At 41.2% G+C, this 21569-nt stretch overlaps 1 protein-coding gene across 6 annotated transcripts in view; it reads left to right on the top strand.

Moving 5' to 3' along the window:
* Positions 1-8359: 8359 nt before the first annotated feature.
* ADAMTSL3 (ADAMTS like 3) overlaps positions 8360-21569 on the top strand; it is a 193237-nt gene continuing 180027 nt past the window's right edge. For 4 of the 6 annotated variants that reach the window (XM_062583673.1, XM_062583670.1, XM_062583674.1 and 1 more), the window contains exons 1-2: positions 8360-8455; positions 10392-10483. In XM_062583673.1, coding sequence (XP_062439657.1) covers positions 10409-10483 — 75 coding nt within the window. In that variant the 5' untranslated portion in view covers positions 8360-8455; positions 10392-10408. Of the gene's footprint in view, positions 8456-9090; positions 9131-10388; positions 10484-21569 lie in introns of those variants that run through there. The other 2 variants (XM_062583671.1, XM_062583672.1) reach the window with 2 other exon arrangements.

Genomic DNA, 21569 nt, shown 5'->3' with positions numbered 1-21569 from the left:
GCATATTTGTATAAAAAAACCCAAACAAAATCTCAAGACGCTACAACTATATGTAGTTTGGTAATGATATGCGGCCAAACTGAGCTCCTCTGGTTCTTGTCCTAGCAACAGTGTCAGGAAATTCTTTTCTGCAAAGCAGTTTCAGTTTTTTATTTTACTATAACAAGTACTTGTTTGTTCTTCCTTGCCAACAGAAAACTCAATACAAGAAAAATAGCAAGTATGATTTAAATCTGAATATATACCTCTAGGACCAAGATGCCTATGTCTGAGGGTGCAGTTTGGCTTTGAATCCTTGGTCCTCTGTAAGGAACACTGTGATCGTATGTCATTGTCATGTTTGATAGTTGCGTGTACTGGCCAGCTGTTCAAATACAATTGTGTGCTTTTGGAACAGACACAGAACAAAGCAAGAAATCTGCTATTCTGAGAATATTTTCCATGTCTGCCAAGGTTTTGTAATAGAGCAAACAAAAACTGCTGAAAGAGATGGTTCAAAAATAGTCTAAGTTGATTTTATCTATTATGTTTTTCACCTACTCTCCCTATGCAAGAACAGAAGCAGGCAGCTTAAGGAACATGTGATGGAACTCAACTGATCTTTTTTTAATGACATTTTGTCTTTGACTAAGACTGTCATCAATCCTGTTTAGGCCACATATGTAACTGCAGAATTCTTGCGGAGATAATCCTGTACCATCCTTTTGTACTGTTTCTAGCATAAAGGCAGGTCAGAAATGTTTCAGAAATAAGAAAAGGTATGTAGGGTACTAGGAAAAAAATATGACAAACGGCATATATCCAAGATTAAAGTAGAATAAAAGTTTTTCTGCAAATAATCCGTTTGCACAAAAACATAGATGCGTGATATTTAGAAAGTACTTACAGAATCCACAAAGGAAGAAAAAAAACTTTAAAAATATTTGTGGATTTTTTTCCAGCCTCTTAAGCAGATCTTAAGCTCATGAAATTAAGTGAAAAAAATACAATAATAAAGTGAAAGCCAGGAAAAAGTTAACTGAAGTTTCTGCTAGCCTTTTCCCATTAACAGTATCCGTGCCTTCTAACCAGTCCTACTCATGTGTCATCAACCTGTTAGTTCATCTCAAAATATTGTCAGGAAGCTGAGGACATTAGCATGTCTTAATGGCCTTAAGCAGCCTCAGCTGGGGCTTCTAGCCACACCTCTACCCTCAGGCTCTAGAGTTCCCTTTCAGCTCGGCCTTGGGCATATAGTTCTTGACTAAGCTCTGCTGTGGGTGTCTGCTGTTAGCTCTGTCGTTCCTGTGCCTGGCTGCGGACTGGACCCTGCTGTCTCACGGGCTGGTTTCTCGGCTTGACTTCGGACCTGCTGGTCCCCTGGGCTCTCAGCTAGTGGTGGCTGCTACTGCCGCTGCTGCTCTGGTTTTGCCCTGCTCTGTTGTTTGAGAGTTGTAGGATGGGGCTGTGGCTGGGAAGGCCCCTGCCCTGCTGGCTGTGCTGCCATTCTCAGCTCCTGGCCCTGGCCGCTCTCTGGTAAGTGTCTTCTTGGATTGCCGTTGATTATAGTTACAACGGTTAAAGACTTGAGTAAGGTGTCAGTCCTACTGATAGAAGTGGTGACTTTTCTTTCAATTTTTTTGTGACCTGACATGAAATATTTGAATATGTGTCTACTTTTCAAGTGTTATTTAAACAAATTTAAAGTTATATGTTGTAAATAGGCTGGGTTGGTTAATGTATTCAAAAAAAGTAGTACTGGTGGGAGGTAAGAGTAGATGCAGGTAGCGTAGACAACAGAAACGTAGTAAAAAGGCTACAAGAACTCTTTCTCTGGTAATCATTCTTCATACATGAGAGTCTCTCCCTGAGCATCCTTTGGAAACTAAACTGGATGGCCTTTAGTCTTTGAAATAGTTTAAGGAGCTTGTGCATGCAATAGTGCTGTTTTGTTTCAGATGAAGACTGAAATTGCTTTGATATGTTAGGATATCTGAGCAAGTATTTTGGCAAACAGCCTTATTTACAGGTAGATGTTACTGATTCACATGCTTTTAGGGCTAATGAAGGCAGATTGTGATTCCTGTTAGACTGATAAGGATTAATAAGGTTATTGCTAACCTTATAGGAATGGAAATGGAAGCTCCACAAGAAAATCTGTGCTCTCTCACCAGAAGAGTGAAGGGGTGAAAGGACAATTACTGTTTTGTATAGCATGGACTGTAATATGCACAGATAGAGATGTCCTTCACAGAACATGTATCTTCACAAATGATTCTCCTATGTAGTGCTTCAGCATGTGCCCCTAACTGTTTAGCTAAGTTGAGGAGGCAGGTCACAGTCTGTGTTTTACCAGTGGTAGAATAACAGCTTTCCTTGCAAAGATCCTGTAAGTCAGCAATCAGTAAAGGACTAAAAATAGCATTCAGATTGAAATTGTTTGTTGCATGATCAAGTATACAGTATATAATTAAACAATAGATTGGAAAAATATGGAATATGGGAAATATGTGTGATAGTAATATTTTGCAGGTGATACTTTGTAAAGTCCTGTCAGGTTATTCTGATTTTTTTTAGATGCCAGTGGCCAAGCCCTATTATCATGTACAAATACAGAGAAGCTGTACTGATAAACATCTTATATGCATGCAGCTATGACTCAAATCTGGCTCACTATCTGTAGATACATTATCTCTTCCAGTTTTATGGAGACTGTGCATTAGTTTCTGTAGGGATGTTTGTAGAGAAGGGAGGGAGGGAGGAAGAGATCTTGACTCCTGCGTGGTGCAATAATATAACTGTAGTCTATAGGCTTTACTAATATCAGTACCAGAGTTTGAGGAAATGTCACAGACTATGAGGAATTCTCATAGTATAGGGTAACAGGGACAATAAAGAAGAAAATAGGAAAGCAAAATGGGGAAAGAAGCTTTTTTTTTTTTTTTTTTTTTTTTTTTTTTAGTGACTAGATACATCTAAAATAAGAATCTTGATTAACAGACTCTTCCCTCCATGCTCCAAATTCTGCTAACCTCTCTTTATCCTCATCCATTATCAAAGGTATTCAGTTGTCAGCACTGAATGTTAATAAGAATAACCAGTACGCTTGCTGGCTCCCACAGGAGCCAGGAACCTCCTCTGATCCACCAGAGTCAAATCTGAGTCCCTTGTGGAAATGAAATCATTTCCATATCTTAGTAGAATATAATAACAAAACAGTGCCTTCTTTTATATCCAGGCAACATTACTGAGTAGAAACGTGTTTAACTCATTTCACAGAGCAGTTTATATCACTACTACTGCACTTGACCCAATACCTCACTCAACGTGGAGTGTTTGGGCAGTGGCCTGTCTGCTGAGGAGAAAGGATACTTTGGTAGTGATTCACAGCACAGTTTCTTAATGAAGACTAAGTGTGCAACTTAAACTAGAGCAGTTCTCACCATAGGGAGCAAAAGAAGTTGTCAAGTAGAAGTAGAGAATCAAAAATAAATTTCAAACTTGCTTTCTGCCTTTAAGTTCAATATATTGCAAGTATAGATAGACCTGAGGATCCTCTGTTAATAGCTCATCTCGTTTTCCTTTTTGTGTTTTATTTCCTCCATTTTTTCTACCCACACAGGACAGGAGTGTGTGACCATTTTACATTATGGGTTGTGAAAAAAAATTTTTTTTGTCTTTGCATTGACACAGACTGGATGTGAGAAAGTGTGAATTTTGTTCATGTTACTGCCAAACATATGCACGATACTGCTTATCTTCTGAAACAGTTTTCAGATGGCCTCACTTTGATGTTGGGGACTTCTTTTATAATGTATTAACTGCTACCCACGTACTTCCTTTGGCTGTGCTGCATGTTCTGATATGAGCCATTCATCTTCTGCTTTCAGAACCATGATGTCTTTCAGTCATTACCATTTCATCCAAACAATATGTCATGTATCGCTTCCAATCTTATGCTATGATGCTATCTCACTTTGTTTGCTCCCTACATGTGTCCTCTTTAATTTCCATGTTGATCTGTATTTTCAGTCACTCACATAGTGATATGCAGAAGTTCCCTTTTGAGGTGTAGACCATCTCCTTCTCCCGTACCTTTCATGCTAAGCTTAGTGTAAGGATCCCCTCAGAAAAGCAATTATCCTACTGACCTTCGTCTGTCTGTTGTTCATGACTTGCAACAAAACCGATTTCCTCAGAGCTCCTGTTTATTTACCAAATGTTGCATGCTTCACATGACACTGCTGTTCTCAAGAACACTTTATTCTTAACAATCACAAAAGTAAGCATCATCAAAGACTGAGGAAGATAGACCCTTGCTACTGTTGTATGAGAGGAAAGTGGCAAGTAAGTTCATGAACAGAAACCTGGCATATACAGCCCTGGGCAGGGGAAATGTACTTTTTTCCCCCTAAGCCATAAAAAGAAAAAAAATCTTAGTACAGTTATGTGTAAACAAACCTAAGATACTTTGCTTCTGCAATACTTTTCAGTTTGCCTTATCTGCATTCAGATCTTCATCTGTACAAGTTTGTATTTAAATTACACATGCAATCACCTGATTCTGTCTGTGAAAAGACATGCTACATAATGATGATGTAAATGTTACAAATTGATCTTGAAATATCAGTTCTAACATTTTAGTTAGGTCTATGAGCACTGAATTACAATAAGATGCAAGTATCTGCCATTTGAATCAAGATGTGTTTATTCTGGAAAGGAGAAGAGTCATGAAATTTAATGCATTTTTCTACTGCTGTACAAGAGCATAAATATGCAAATAAGCCGTAGGTTTTGCTTGAGGATAAAAAGGAATCTAAGATACAAAATGGACAAATAAGCAAGTATTTGGAATGGTGACTGCGCATGTTGTATAGGTTAATGTAAGATTTATTTTTTAAAACATACCGAGAGAAAAACAGCAGTTTTCTTCTATGGTGTTTAGGTATATACATGTAAGCAATGTGTTTCTCTATAAGTTTCAAGAATTCTTTTTTCCACTTACTGATGGAGCTGTTTTCCAAAGCCTGGGGTAGGGCTCAACATGGAGCACGATGGGTTCCAGAGCTCCAAGAAATCAAAGATGCAGTACTGCAGTTGAACTTTATACCCTTACACCAACAGAGGATTTATTCTTTATAGGATATAACATGTTTGTGAAGTGTAACAGTACAGGATTGCTCTCCACCCCAGAGAGCTTGTTATTTCAAAGTAAACAAATACCCTGTACAAATGCAATGCAGGGCTAAAGAACCGATTAGACTGTGTCAGGGATCTCATGATTCTAGTTACAGGAAATTTAACATTTTCTTTTTATTAGTCAGTCAGGTGCAGTGTTATTACTGATAACTCTGAGGTCTCAAACCAAAATTCAGTTTCTGTATGGGGCCTTGGTGGGGTACCTCCAGCTTTGGTATTAGTCTTAATCCTGATTTATGAGCCAAATGTTGTTCTGTAGTGTTTCAATGGATTTTAAATTTGTAGTTTAGCCAAACATTTCTCCCTAAGTAGTGTAGACTTCCATTATGATGAAAAAAAAATGTTTTTCATGATCATCAGACTGGCTTAACTGAGCTTGCTTTGAGAGAATATTTGTATATAAATGGAGTCTGCTCAAAAAGACTGTACACCTGCCTTTCAGGGCAAAGATAAAGACACATGCTTTTTCCTAGATGTGAAGGTCTTGTGATAGTATTCTCTGAGTGCAATCTGATGATTGTCTTGTTGAACAGTTTTCTGTTTACCAGACCAAAGATTTAATTTTCTTCAATTTTTGTCTTCAGCTATATCTTGCAGGAGCTTTTTCCTTTTTTCTTCTTTTTTCTTTCTTTCTTTTTTTTTTCTGTGTACACTGAGTAGGCTGGAAATTTCTGTGAAATTGAATAAAAAAAAAACAATGAGTGAGAAGATAGTTCATAGTCACTTTCAATAGTGAAGGCACATGGCCTTAAGTCAGTATAAAACAAAGGATAAGGCAGTTGCATTTCCAACAAGCTTCCTCCTGAGGCACCATACCAGCTATAGGGTTGGACAAGATCATTACTGTGTTCAATGAAATAAGTGCAAATGTCAATTATTTTTCAATTTTATGAACAGCAAGGGCTTTACATTTTAGAGTTCAGTGGAGGAAAAGCATACATGTAATAAAAAATTACTCATGACGAGATAAATACAGGAATTATGCTTGTTAAGTCTGACTGTAAAGACTGTCATTACAGCTTCTCATTCAGAAATTATGTATCAGCTCTGCAAAACTAACATGGCAAAGTAGGAATTAGAAATTGAGGTAGAAGATTAATAGCGGTTTCATCACACAGAGAAGGTAATGCCTAAGGACCTGACACTGGGTGAGGGGCTGTACAAGCACAGTATAGTAGACAGAGAATGATAGTCTCTGCCTTGGAGAGTTTGATCCATGCAGTCAAGATGGAGTGGGCAGAAAGGAAGTAATGTTTCCTTAGAAAACGGTGATTTTATTTTGAACAGAAATGTTCAATCATTTTTTCCCCCAGGATTCCTGATGAGCTTCTCCAGGGATGAAAGTTTGGCTTCCAGAATCTGGAAGCTCATGGCCTTTAGGGTATATATTGAAGGAGTCTGCCATGGAGCTGCAGGGGCTGGGAATTCTGTACCAGTTGCTGTCAAACAGGTCAAATCCTTGGTTTCAGTCAGGTTTTGTTCTTGACTCAGCAGAAGGAGGTAGCCAAAAGATTCCCAGTAAAAGTCAAAATCCCAAAGCTTTCAGGTTCATTGAAAGTTCAGAGAGAAGTAACGTGTACGGAGAGATGCAGAAGGCTAAATGATGCTGAGGTGAAGAAACTGAGTAAAGGAAGGTAACAAATCATATTGGGTAGGAATGAGCTTCACATAAGAAAATGTGCTATTAAAAACTGTCATAAAACCGCTGAATTTAAAGCAGCATACCTATATGTTCCAAAGACTGTTGTTTCCTGAGTACTCATCTTCCCCACACAGAGGAAGACTTCAATGTAATAGAAGCACAGCCTGACCTTAGATGGTGGGGGAGAATGGGATCAGCAATGCCATCATTTGAGTCACTTGGGCAAGGCATGTGTCTTGTCACTCTTAAATTTAAGAGGTAGGCTTATATATATATGTATATAAAAGTAATGTAGTATAGTAGAATTATTTATTTTAATGCTTCTTTCTTAACATCTTACTGGTGGATAATGCTTGCAGGTGTTAACATCTGTTTTTAAACATGCTATAAATTCAGATGTAGACTCTATAAGCAAAGGCCAAGATCATGTAAGGAATTATGAGTATGTGAGGCATCAGCAGACTCACTGAAGTCGATGTTTGCTTGTATGAGCTGCCTAGCCTATTCTGCTGCCTCTTGTTCTTTCTACAGATTTTTTTTTTCAGAACAAATGTTTAAGACCCTCATATTGAGGATGTTTGATTATTCTTTGTGTCTAGCAGATTCATAGCATCACTGTATCTGACGAAAGGGATGCACATAGCCAAATGATGTAGAGATATCTACCAGGAGCAGTGAATTAGGAAGTATAAAGCAGTGAAGTAGGAAGGTATCTGAGTAAGCTGGGAGAACATTGAACAGTGCTGAAAAGTGCTGAAAAGGGGCAAAACAAGGAAATGTAGACCAGCACTCAAATTTGGAAAATTCTGTTAGAACTTCAGGGCCAAACCTTTCCAGGTAATCTCTGGCTAATGTCAGGACTAGGAACAAACAGGCACCTCCAGAAAAATAGCTAGAGATATTTTTTTTTTTCTAAATATGCCTATCTAACAAACAAATTAATGCCCACTCTGTGGCTTTTGTTTTAGGGATCCAGAGGAGACTTTGAATATTAAGAGGGTTAAATAATTGTTAAAAGTGAAGTGCTATTCTAAACAGAGCTTGTGCAAACTGCATGTTCCCAACTAGCTGTCAAGTCTTTAGGGTCAATACCGTTCTGCTGTGAATATTGTTTGTTTGCATCCTGTAGTACTACCATAAATATTTGGGGAACAGGAAGCTTGAGATTTTATAGTAGATCTAATGGCTACATTCCAGTTTTAAACCCACTTACTATTTTAAAAAAGATCAAGCCCTAAGCAGGGCAGTGCACGGCCCGGCGAGCAGGCGGCTCGCCGCAGCTGCGAGGGGAGCAGGACGGCGCAGAGCGCGGCGCGGTGCGCGGGAGCGGCGGGAGCGGCGGCCCCGGCCCCGCGGCGGCCCCGGGCCCGGCCCGCTCCCTCGGCCCGCTCCTCTCGGCAGAGGGCACTCTGCTCCTAGCGATGGAGGAGGCGCTTTCCCGTGCTGGGGAGAAACCTAAACAGATTGGAAAAGTTTCCAGTGCAACATATTTGAACAAACTCTTCATCGGTTATGTTTAGTTCCCTGGCGCACGGTCTCAACGCCGGTGGCAGGGCCAGGAGCGCTCCGTGCGGCGCCTTGCTCTCGTGCAGACCCGAGGCAAGCTCGCGGCGTCGGTGGAGCCCTCGCGCAAAGGTAGCGGACTTCACGGAGCTGCTCTCCAGCAGCCTCGAGAGGATGGGACGGAGACTGTCCTGTGAGGCGTTCTCGTTAGACTGACAGTAGGAAACCTAAAAATATCGTAGAGGGCAGCGCGACTCGGGACCGCCGCGGTGGGCGCGCAGCCCGGCAGCCGTACTGGGGGACTCGTGCGGAGGAGACGCAGCCCGGCTGCGGCTTTGCAGGCTCGTTTGCCTCGGGTTCGGGGGCTGCCTGCGCTCCGCGGCGCCTTTCCGCCCCTCTGGGCAAGAGGGGCCGCCGGCCCGCGGCGCCGGGGGAGGGCGCGGAGCGGCGGCGCGGAGCGGCGCGGCGCTGCGCGGGGGAGCCGGGCCCCGCTGGCCGCCAGCCGCGCCGGCGGGGGGCGGCGGGCCGGGCCGCGGCCCCGCGCCGCAGGTGGAGGCGCCCGGGCGCTGCGCGCCGCTCCGCGGGGGCGGCCCGCCGCCGGCAGCCTGTAGGACCTTGGCTGAGGCGCGGCGGTGGGCTGGAGCCTGGCGTGAGGGAGGGGCCGCGGCTCGCGATGCGGGATGCTGCCGCGCCGGGGCAGCGGCGGGCGAGGCTTTTCCCTGCCCTGCGAGCGGCGCGGAGGCTCCCGCCGCTGCCCGCCTGCCCCGGCCGCAGCCCCAGCCGCGGGCGGCCGCGGCGCCGCGCCAGGTGGGTGAGAGCGGGAGGCACCGCCGGGAGGAGCCTCGCGGCTGCGGCCGGCCGCGCTGCCGGGAGCCGGCGCCCGCCCGCGGGAGCGGCGGCGGCGCCCTCCGGCGGGGCCTCGCGGCGGCGGCGCGCTGCGGCGCGGGTCTCCCGCAGAGCCGCGCGGGTCTCCCGCAGAGCCGCGCGGGACGGAGGCGCCGGCCCCGGGGAGGCGCCCGCTGCCTCCCGCCCCGGCTGCACCTCGGCAGCGCCCGGCAAGGGGGGAGATGCGCCTCCGTCCGCTGGCGCGCTTGATTAAAGCCTCTGAACGGCCAAAGCATCGGAAGCGCGGAAGGGTGGGGGTGATGCCCGTATCTGTCTGTCTGTCTATCCCGCGCTTTTTAAAGCACTCTTATTTTTGTAAGGGGTTTTCATTAAGTTGGTTGACAGGTGCTTGAGCTGCGTGAGTAGCTGGTTCTCCTTTGGGACATCTGGTCCCTTAGGAAGGAGGGTTTTCCTACGGGCAAGACGCGCGTCCGCCGTGGGGCCCCGCAGAATAGCGGGGGTGGCGGGTGGGAGGAGGGCCGGGCTGCGCGCGTGCCTCTGTGGGAGGCTGCGTGGAACCTGCGCTGTTTTATGGGATCGCTATGGTAACGAGCAGTCTGAGGCAAAAAGATGCGCTGATGCTAAGAATCGGCAAAATTAGCGTTACTACTCTTTTTTTTTTTTTTTTTCCTCGTTGGTAAGTCTAACTTGACGTTTTTAGTAAAAGTGGCTGACAGTTCAATGTTGGCCCTATAAACTGGTGGTGACCGTGAAAGTGACGGGCATGATTTTTTTCTCTCCATCGATCACTTTATCTCTGAGCTGTTTGGAAGCCGTGTAAATGACTGGAGTCCCAGGGCAGAGCTCTCAGCTCTGAGTGGGTGACGTTGCTGAAATGGTACATCAGAAATCATTTGCTCCTAGGGCTGTGCTTTCTGGAGACTAAGATTAGAGGGGGACTGGATAAACTGACTTGTGCTCAGGAGAGAATCAAACTTGCCTGCTATTGCTAGCTTCCCCAGCCCCCGCTTTCTGCTCCCTAATTGGAGCTGCCTCACCCTGTAGGCTGTGCTCATGGCATGCGATCCGAGTCTGCCTTGCTGGCCAGCACGAAACTCTGGTGTCTGCATTGCATTTCTTCCAAAGGCCAGTTCCATCCCTTTGCCCAGTTTGCTTTAGTCATTGGGACTCTGGCAGAGCCCTCTTGGTTTTGTTTGTAACTTGAAACAATTTCTCTCAGCAGAGCCCTGAGGCACGAGGATGGCCAGCCCTAAAGCCACAGGGCTCTCCTGGGGGATCACCTGGCTTGCCATTGCTGTTTGTGCTCATCTACAGGTAAGTAATAAATTCGTTGTTGCTGCCATGGCTTGTCCTTTCTCAAATGATATTACTGCACACTTATTACTGTTTTTTTAAATAGAAAACTGCTGAAGCAACTGCTTTGTGAATAAAGGGCTACAATGAGAGGGGAGAACACAATTTTCCTGTCACTGAAACTAATTTCAGAGTCATCCATGTGGAAATTGATGCTTTCTCTCTTCCTGGTAACATTGTACCTGACTTTACTGTATGGAGACCAAAGGGAGATCTTGCCAGATGTATAATACCTGAGATTTTTCAAGGCAACATAGTTGCTTATTACCTCAGGAGGTTTAGCACTTGATAAATGTTAAGATACTGTAAGTGATAAGAGTTGTAGGAATATCTGGGCAGAAATAGCTAAAGCTTTTGGAAATTGGTGAGTATCTTCCTGGAGGTTTGTGAGATGGTCTTTGCTTCAAGTGTTCAATGTATTCAGGATCCATGGAGGAAAGCCATAGCTGCCAATTGATCTATTGCTGACACATGAGCCTAATTGGTTCCAAGAAGTGAGTATTTCAAGAAATATGGTGTGCTGGCATGCAGCAGAGATGTTGTTTGTCATCCTCTATACTGATGGTTCCCACAGTACAGGATGTTTCAAGGATTCTTCAGTCTTAAATACACTCAAATCAAGAAAACCTTAGAAAAGGGCAACTAAATAAATGGAAGAACTCTTTTTGAAATGAATAGTATCAGTTTCTGAAGGCTTTAGTGTAGCAATTTTTGACAGATAAGTGAAATTTTGTTTTTGAGTAAAAGCACTGATCCTGCTGACCTCAACATTACATACTGCGTGTAGTATGGCAATGCTGAGGAACGGTGGTTTCAAACTGGAGCCTGTTGTGTCGGACATTAGGTAAACATACGTCCTGAAGAGTTTTTAATCTAAGTATAATGCAACAGGCAAAAGTAATATGACAGTATTCAAAAGTAATAAGACTGTACTGGACAGCTCAGTAAGCTGTGATCGTTCGGGGTACCCTTTGGGATTTAAGGGAGGGGAAATGCGGCTCTGACCCATCCTCAGTAGCACAGTTGAGTGCAGCATGTGCTATGAATCATCTGGTGGGGGGATAACTGTTGATGAACACCATCCGTATCTGTATTATACTTGGTCTATGCTAGCTGGTCTTGAAAGCACACTGGTTACCTAATATCAATATGACTTTTTGAGTAAGACTTGCCATCTGAGTCAAAATTATTAGAATCTTATTAATTGTGCAGTAGAACATACTGCATTCAGTGCATGTCCCTGCTGATAGGAGAGCAGTGGACTCTCCCTTTGCTTTCTGTATTTGCTTGTTTCTTTTATAAGAACAAAGCGTTACTGGTTTGCCATGCTTGTTCTTGTATTTTTGTGTGTAAGCAGTTGAGTGACTTTGTAATAACCTGCCTTACAAGATGTTCAGAAAGTTGTACATAAAGCTCACTTAATAGCTCTGGGAAGGGAAGTGTCGGCTTTGTGTTTGGGCCTTTTGATTATGAAGAAACCAACTCTTTCTCTCCCAATATTTTTCTTCTATAATTTTTCTTTCATATTTCTTTCATTTTAGAACTGGAACCAGTAGTGGTATAGTTTCATCTTCTCCACAAATGGTTTGGCATAGCTTCACTTGTCTTTTTGTAATAAAAACAAACCAAACACATTGGAGTAATCAATAGGCTATTATAGGTAGCTTCATGAACATTTCAGTTTAGGTCAAATGTTTTGGTCTTGATTGTCCTTTTAAATAAAAGCTAATCTAGTTGGGATATTTGCCATTAGCGCTTAACCTCGATCTTGCAGGAGGCCCTTCTGCTCCTAAATTTTAGGTGTTTTATCACAATTCTAGTCACATTAAAGATATTTTATAGTATTTAACATAACATTTTTGGTATCCAATAACCATTAATTCTTTAATTGGTTGCTTGGGGCCATACTATATGGACCACACACAGTCATTCTACCCTAGTATTGTACTGTAGCTTCCACTTGTGTTGTTTTTGGCTATTAAAAGGCTTATGTCTGGAGCTAATCAATTAGACACAATTGGATGCTGGGCAAGGACGCAATCTGGGCCATGTCACTTATGTGCAATTGATTAATTTCATCCTGCTGGAGGCGGGTACAGCATAAAATAATGACCATTTTAAAGGAATGTGGTGGAAATGTGGTATGACTGTAACACAAGAAAAACTTTAACATGAGAAGTTGTGGAAAAAGAGGTAGCTGTTACTGAGAAGAAATGGAAGTTAACTTTAGTTACGGGAGCTCTTTCTGATTCTTGAGTAATGCGGTCAAAAGCTCTGTACAGTGTCTGTCTAGGCTCTGCACTTACAGGCATGTTGTGTCTCAAGTTTATGACAAGATTGTTTTGTCATAGGCATCTCTGATAGTAGATTACTTCCTTTTTGTAGGATAACAGGGTGAATAGCTTACTAGGGAGGCATTGTTGAGCTTCCTGTTCGTTTAATCTGTTCTGTGATCAAGACCTGTGACAAACTTGGCTCATTAGGAGATCACTTAGGCCTAGGCTGTGCTCTTGAGCAGATATGGCTCTATATTAGTAATTGAAACTAGAAGATGTTTGACCTGGTACCAGTCTCTTAACCTTATGTGATAACTCTTATGTGATAACATTCAGCTAGATATTGTTATAGTATGAAATATATGTAAGAACATATATCTATACATCCTTAGTAATGGATTAATGGCAGTAAGAAGTGATTGCTAGAAGACTGATTTAGACAAAATGTATCATCAAGAACTTTACACATGGATTCATTTTAAGAATTATTCTCTGGTATGTTGTTTCCCAAACAGTAACACGCTGATATTTTCTTTGGTTCCTACAGTCCTAGCTAAGCCTTCTCTGAGTTGGTCCATTCTATCTTTAAAGACATGGGGTTGCCAATGTCTGAGGAAGAGAATAATAGCGAAAACTGTGTCTGGATATTTAAGAAGCGTTAGCTCTGGATTCCTATGGAAAGGAAAAGTTCATAGGTCACACATTCATTGAATAAACTGTTGGTTGGTCCCATGATTTATGTTTCTGCAGTCTCTGGGTGCATTATGTTTTTTTTTTTTTTTTTATAACTGTCTGTGATATTTTGGATGCAGAAGATATACATGCTGAGAACATTGTCTTATTCAAAAGGATTCTGCCATAACCGATCTGCCAAAAACTACCAACATAGTAAATGTCTTTAAGGTTAGGTTTTGCTAAAAATCTGATGTCCATTATATGACATAGTGGGCTTGGAGACCATCTTTGTGGAAAACCTTTGGAATATTATTTTATAGTCACCGAATGTATTGCACACTGATGTTCAGAAAACAGATTATGATCTGCATGCCATACAATAGTGAAGATTCTTAAACCTTCAGTAACCTTAATAAAAACTATCAGGGTGAGATTTGCAAATCCACAGTTAAATCTGAAGTAGTTTCACTTTTTTGTAGGTAGGCTGAAATTCTGGATCCATCTGGAGTTTTGCCATCAGCCTCAATGGGCTTGTGGTTTTATTCTTTGTCTGAAGACTGAAATGCCTTTCCTGGAGACAAATAACACTTTTGAGACTCTGTAGAAAGTATTCTGACTTACTCAATGCTATTGACAAGCTTGTAACTCAGTGACAGCATTACCAGAAAACTTATGTAAGTTCCTGAGCTTACTTTGAATTTATGACTAATAGTGATTGCTCAACCAGTGCTCATAGGATCTGAACTGCTGTTACCCCCAATCCAAAAGAGTTAAATTGCCAGAAAACTTGTGATGAATCTCTGTCTTGTGACTCAAGTCACAAACTATGTATGAATACTTTTTTTTTTAATGTACTCAAATTGAATATTTATGTCAACTATGGGAGATGACCAAGAGTCCCAGTAATATTGGTGAAAGGGTTATTTTACCCTCTCATTTCTTTGTTTTCCTTTTTGGGTAAATATTTTAATCATGGTGATTGTATATGATGCTCACAGTGATACAACTCGGGAAAATCAGGCTTGGTTATTCAGCTGAAGCATGGTCTGAACCAATCTGTTTCCAATGGGCAAAGGTAGTTTAGTCTCCATGTCCAGCCAGATTTTGAATTCTGTGCTGCATCTTCAGACATAGGTATTGGTACTTACTGTGATGGTAGTTTCTGACAAGGACATGACAAAAATCAGGCTGAGGTTCTCAAACTGGTTGTGCATAGAGCTGCAGAATGCTGGTTCAAAAAATAGACAGCCACAAAATCAAAATTTTTTAGAGAAGCCTCAGTGTAGGAATAATCTGTAGCAACAACCAGTGGCTCCTAATTTCTCTTGGAAAAGAAGTTAATGAACAAATAGCTCGAGGATGATCTTTGGTTTTAGTAGATACGTGAAAGCTTAGTCATTGATAATTACTCATTCAGGTCTCCTTGGTGCAGCTGGAGACTTCCAATTCCTTACCAAATTGGGGCATACAGATAAGCTGTGCCGAGGTGTCAGTTTTGTCTAGTGCATCAAGTTCCATTTCTGCCTTTGTACTGCAGAAAATTCACGTGATTGGCAAAAAGGCTTTAATATCAGTTCAACCAATAGTGCAAAAATGATGATTTGGCTAATTAAAGTAGTGATTTTAGCTTCAAAAGAACATACACTTTTAAGTCCTTTTTATTTCTTCTACTTTTTGAACCTGTAGGTTTCACATCTTTGAGCATTTATCTGCAGTTATTAGGTCTAGCAGTTACTATTAAGATTAAAATAATTCTGTATGTGTACCTGAATCTGGGAGGCAGAGTTTAAGAAAATGTTAAACATCATGTGGCTTGCAATGAGATAATACAAATATTAATTTCAGTAATGGAGGAGCAGATTTATTACTAGGCCTCTATATGTGTTTATCAGTGTTGTCAACTATATAAAATCTTAATAACACACTGACTTAATAGTAAAGTACAGCACTTGCATAGTATGATATATTCAAGTACTGTTTATTTCCAGAGATTTCTTGCATAGCTTTATGATAGTAACATGTGTAGAGCCCAAGTCTTGACAGTCCAACACAGTCTGTCTTGAACAATCCCAGTGTAATTCGTAGGACGCAGAATCTCTGTAAAACAGAGGGAGCTTGTGCGTGGTGAAAGAGTAGGTTTGTGTTTGAAGTGCAGTTTGCTAGTGAGCCCAGCATTCCGGAAAGGGCACTGGATATAGCCATGGCAACTCCGGAGAGACAAGTAAGTGAGATTTTTTTTTTTTCTTTCTTCTCCTGGTCATGCAGATAGAAATTCGAAAGGAGAAGCAAACAGCTGATGGGATAGAAGTATAGGTTCTAAACAGTGAGTCTAGATTTGGCCCTAGCTTGATTTCTGCATGCAGCTTAACCTTAGATAAATTTCCTTTCGAAGGTTCAACAATCATACAGGCCAGTATTTATTCATCTACCAGAATTCTTATTCTGAAAGAGACTTACATTTTTCTGTAGGTTTGGGAATAAGAGTTTTGTTTCTATTTGAAGATGGAAGGGAAAATATTTAGAGATTTTTGTTTACATATATGTTTTTGTAAATATATTAATTATTGATCTACTTTTACTCCCAACTTTTGCTATAGTGTATCTGGAATCCTGTCATCTCTCATTCTTGTGTCTATGGCATAAAACATCAAATGTGCACAAATGCCTTAGAAAAGTGAATTTTGCTCTTCTGAACAAGACCCACATAAAAAGGTGTAGTATAGCATTGCAGTTCTGATATACGCTCTGCGCTTACCTTATTTTCACAGATAAATAGTTCCTTTAGGTTTTGAAAAGATACCTAAATAACTTTTCTTTGCATTAGAAGTCTATAGAGTGTCAAGTGCCCTTAAATTTAAGGGTTATGTTTTCAAAAATGGCCTCAGTCCAACTTCTAGTAACACACACACAGTTCTACGAGCTCACTCCTTGAGCACTGTCTGCTGCACAGGAGTGATAAATTTAGTGCAGATACAGTAGCATTTTCAGAAGGGTCTGTGTGACATAGAGCCTTTTGTTTCTTTGACTTTCAGTAAGACTTGAGCCATTAAGTTAAACACAAATGCTGTTAGGTAGAGTGCTTAGTTGGATTTTCGGAAGCAAATTACAGGCAAAATTTCCATTAATCCAATGGGAACAAGGCACCTAGCTGCCTTAGGCACTTCCAGAAATCTGGCTGACCATCTGTCCGTATATTTAGATTAAACCTTCACCCTTAAAGCTCTTTTGAAAAAATAAGTTTCTGATAAGTAAGTTCTAGCACTGGGCTGTGCAGATACCTGATAATACTTGAAAAGTGCAAGTACAAGCATCATGTGTATATAAAGGGAGGGCAAGTTTTGAAAATGTGGCCTGATAGAGTCCTTCCAGACAAGCCTATTACATAAGTAGTACATAAGTTGTTTAGGAACAATGTTATTTCTGTTGCTAATTTTATATTTATTGGATTAACATCATTATGGAGAGAAAATGAAAACAGTATTCTCAGTTTGTTTTGAGAAATGTGGTTTCCAAGAATTGTCAGTTTGTCGTGCTTCTGGATCCACTAGAAATACAGTGAATACAAGTCAGCTCAACTGAACTGTGAAACAATATTTAAAAATGCATTTCTGATTGTAATTACTAGAATGTTGTTGTATGTTAACAATTGTCATTTGTGTTGTGGTGGGAGGTGCCAACTGGTTGATGATGCTATTTTGTAGCGTGAGTAAGTGGAACATTTGTTTATATGCAGAAGCCTGTATTTCTATGTATATAATGCTTTTTCCATCATCAGGTGCTTTGCCAAAAATCTGAACTCCTTAAAACTTATAGGATACAGGCTCTTGTCAGTGTATGCAAACAGAACAGGGTATAGTTTACAGTGTGTGTGTATATATAAAATTATCTATAGGTATTTGCTGTGTAGTCAGTGCGGACGTAGGGAAGAATTTTAGCTACCTGGTCTTTTGCTTGTGAGTATTGTAGAATTAAGCTGACATGGACATGCATGTGCGACCAGTGAGTGCAGAGAGTACAGCACTGTTTTCACTCAGGCTCTATTTGACAATAAATGTTTCCTGGCCTGCACCTTGCAGATGCTCTCGGAAGGCTGCAGAAACTGGCTTTATTCCCAGCTGGCGGATTTAGCAACAACTTAGCTAGCTCAAAAAAATAAATAAAATCCCAGCAGTCCCCCTCCCGACTGCATCTCCCTTGCTTTGTTGCATTTTCCTGCTTGTATTTATGGATGCTCAAGGCCATCTATTTGCATGGAGAAATGTGAAAGGATGGTGCAATAGTTCAGGTGCATTTAGATTTGCTTCTTCCAGTGGGAGTTTTCCCTTCCTTTGCTGCTACTGCAGCCTCTTGCTGGTGTTGCGGTTGGGAAGCAGAAGGCTAAACAAGCTCAGTGCTCTCTATGGGCGCATAACAAATGAAATATGCTAAAATGTGATTTGGCTTCCTCTCATGAGGGTCATCTTTTATTAGTTGTTTTCAAGGTCTCATTACTCATTTGGATTACCAAGTTTACGTGAATTCAAGGGGAGACAGGATAAGTACTTGGAAGATCCACTAAGTATCACTAAATGGACAAACCAGAGCAGGCTCAGAAAAATAGTTGGGAGTCCAGGAAAGTATTTCAGGGAAGTCTCATATGTACTTGCTCCGCACATGCTCTTCTCTGGGTGTCCACGTATGGCCACTGTTGGAAGCTGATGGACTAGACAGATCCCTGATCTGAACCAGTTCAGATCTTGTGCCATTAGCTCCTTAGGGCCACACTTGAGGACTGTTGAACTGCAGGTTAGAGCCTGCGGTACTGCCAGTCATGACTCAGCATTTGAAAACTAACATCAAAGAAATATATTCACCAAGCTCCAGATGTCTGATGATGTATTCTGGGCAGAGAAGAGCTTGCTCAAATCCTATATAGGTACATACATTCTGAGCTCCTTTGTGTCTGCCTGGATTTTTTTTTTTTTTAATATATATTTACAACAGTAGGTTAGTCATTTTTAGCTTTACATACATTTTTGTTACATGCTTCTGGCTCATCTTCAAACTTCAAAGTTTTAGAGCCTTTTTTTAAGGTATGCAAGTAAATTTGGGTCATCCTGCCTGATTGCTGAAGGAGTTTATTTTTTAAACATCCGCCACTATTTCCTTGCTGTTGAGCAAGATAAATAGAGAAGTGGCTTCTGATATTTTACTAAATGAGGCTTGGCTTAAAATCCACTTTCATCCTGTGATCAGTCCTCCTATGAGTAAGTTGCGAATATTCCAGACACTTTGCCTGCATGAGTGAGAACTTGCCTTCACCCTGGTGTGAAACTGTGCACCCAAATGCATTTCCCATTTCCCTTCCCTACCTCTTTCAGTTAAATTTAGAACACAATAAGTTGATTAAAAACCATAAGAAAACCTCCAGAATGGCATCTTAATGTATGTGTTTTTACTCTGCAGCTGTTTATCTTCTGCTAAGAGGAAACTATAGATGTGTTTTTAATGCCAGGAGCTGGGCTTAAAATGCCATTACTTAGCCAGTGGGAATAGATTTGAAAATTAGTAAGCAATTAGATCAGTAGGCAAATATATTTTACCTAATGCTGCAGGTCTCATGGGCCTTTCAAATATCCTGTTAGCATCACCTGTTCTTGACTTGCAACCTTTTAAATCTTTATCTAGTTTTAAAGAGCAGTGTTACTTTGAAAGTGAAAGTTACCTGCATTTTTCATTTATGAGCTGAATTTTAATTTTTAAAAAACTTGCATGGTTTCTGCAAGGGCAACAGAGATGTACTTGGAACATTAAGCTTTTCATGGGAAAAAAGTTCTTCTATACGTGACCATCCTGAAGACCCTTGCGGGTCTTGCTCTGATCTTCCGAACTTGCTTGAATTATGCTCTGAGCAAACACCAGTGATGTATCTGTTTATAATTGCTCATTTTTCTTGCTGAATTAAGACCTCAGTGAGCCATCTGTCACATGTCACATATAAGCCACTATTTAAAAATGTGGAAAAAAGGCTTTGATTCCTGCATTTTTTTTTCATTATTTCAAATGGGAATGTCAGTCCCTGACGAGGATGCTGAAGAAAAGACTTTGTCCTCTTTAGCTGTAAGAAAGGAGTGTCCCAGCATTCCTTTTCTGCTGAAAGTTCACGTTGATTCAGTGCTAGTATGAAGACTCAGCCTAGACACTAAAACTTCAGTCCTGGAATTGGATCGAGGCTGGGGAGCCCTGCAGGCTTCATTAGGTTACTGTGCCACAACTGAGACCTTAGTTTGTAAAATTCAGGTTTTCTAGCTCAACAGTACAACATTCTGCTCTTGAGTAACACTGCCAGTGAAATCTGTAGGCACTTTGCCTGAGACATCAGTGGGAGCTTTTCCTGAGTAAGACCTGCCCATAGGAAGCAAACTGAGGCTGAAACTCATTAGTGCTAACTGGTTGGTTATCGATTTCCTGTTGTGTGGTGTGAATCACTTCATCTCTTCTTTGTGTAACTGCTAAGGACAGATGGCATTTAAAGCTGTGTCTGCAGCTGTTAGTTTTCTTAGAGATTGGCTGTGTTTATCCTTCTGGAAAAAGATAAAGATATTCAGAAAGATAATTTGCCTGTAGCTTATAAAACTTGCAAAATTTACAGCAATTTCCATTTTTTTTGCATGTCAGTTTTTATTGTGTGTCATGGAAGAGCATTTTATCAGGTGTTCCAGACCATCCCTGTTGGCAGGAATTTCTCTGAACTACTGCAGAGGGAAACATCAAAACCAGTCCTTGGAGCATGTACACTATTTTTCAAAAGGACTGAAACAGAACATGGAAATTCACTTTTTTAAAATTGATGTGGCTTTTTGCCAGATATACTGTATTCAGAAGATTGCTTTGAACCTTTTAAGGGGTTGTACTCTCCACTGCGTGGTGCAGTCCTGCTAATGAAAATAAAGAAGAAAACACAAGCACATCATAAATAAGGAAGATCTGATAGAGTTGATTTCTGCATGTGGTGTTTTGTCCGTGCATATGAAAATTGACATCATGGTGTTGGAATGTTGACCGTGTTTTGCATTTTGCTAGCTGCCTTTACTGGAAAGCATGTGTTTCAAAGGGAGTTTTCAATTTTTATAAGTCTTTGCCTCCATATTAGCCCAGTCTTATTTTGAATGTGAACTTCAGCTATGAATAAAATTTAACTTGTGAAGTAAGAGATTCCTCTGGCACAAAACATGAATGAATTATGCAGACATTAACTAGTAACGTGTATGTCTGGATCAAAATAGTGAAAGCTAATTAGTGCTCTACTCCACACTCTGCAACACCTTATTCTGAGAGAAAAAGTATCAAATCTGAGGAACTCCTTACAAGAAAAGCTGCATGAAGTATGGGGATAGCATAGCTGGCTCCACAAAGCTAACCTTTTGTGAGAAATTTTCACTACTGTGCCTTCTTACCTCCGGGTACATCTGTGAAAGAAGGGAGCTCAGTTCAAGAAAATAGACTAGCAGTAAAGAAAAAGTAGTATTAGTCCTTCATCTTGAGAGGACTCATTCAGATAATATTGGCAAAATTGATTTGATTAGTTGCTGTAATGGGCTGTAAGGTGTTTGCCTCTCTTCGGCCTTCATAATCCAATGCCAACTCATTTTCCCAGCGTCTCTGGGTTACTCTGTAGAAAATTGACAACCCAAGTTTCCCATGTCATCAACTCCATCCAGTCTCCTGAAGGAGGAGTTTCCTGGTAGAACACCTGCTAACTCTTCCCCAGCTCTTCTCAAAATTAGACCACTCTGAACCAGTTTGTGAAATGACTTCGTGCTACTTAGCGGCTTGCTTACTTTTATAATCTTGACTTCTCCAAGTGATGAGGGACAGGCAAAGGTAGGCCCTATTCCCTTAATCTGTTACTTGTGATGAGGGACCCAGACCCTTGTGATATTTTCACTAGCTTGATGGGTCTGAAAGGGAGTTGGACAAAGGCATATACACTCTGACAGGTACTAGATATAGTCCATTTTTGAATATTCAGATTTAACGTAAAGGTTTGGGTCTAGTTTCTAAGAATAATGTAGATGTCTGTCTCCAGGAAAAAAACCTAGAACACGTTTTTAAAA

This window comes from Rhea pennata, chromosome 10 (genome assembly GCF_028389875.1).
Source record: "Rhea pennata isolate bPtePen1 chromosome 10, bPtePen1.pri, whole genome shotgun sequence".
Classification (NCBI taxonomy): domain Eukaryota; kingdom Metazoa; phylum Chordata; class Aves; order Rheiformes; family Rheidae; genus Rhea; species Rhea pennata.
The sequence above is the reverse complement of the archived record's forward strand: the minus strand, read 5'-3'. Positions and strand labels throughout refer to the sequence as shown.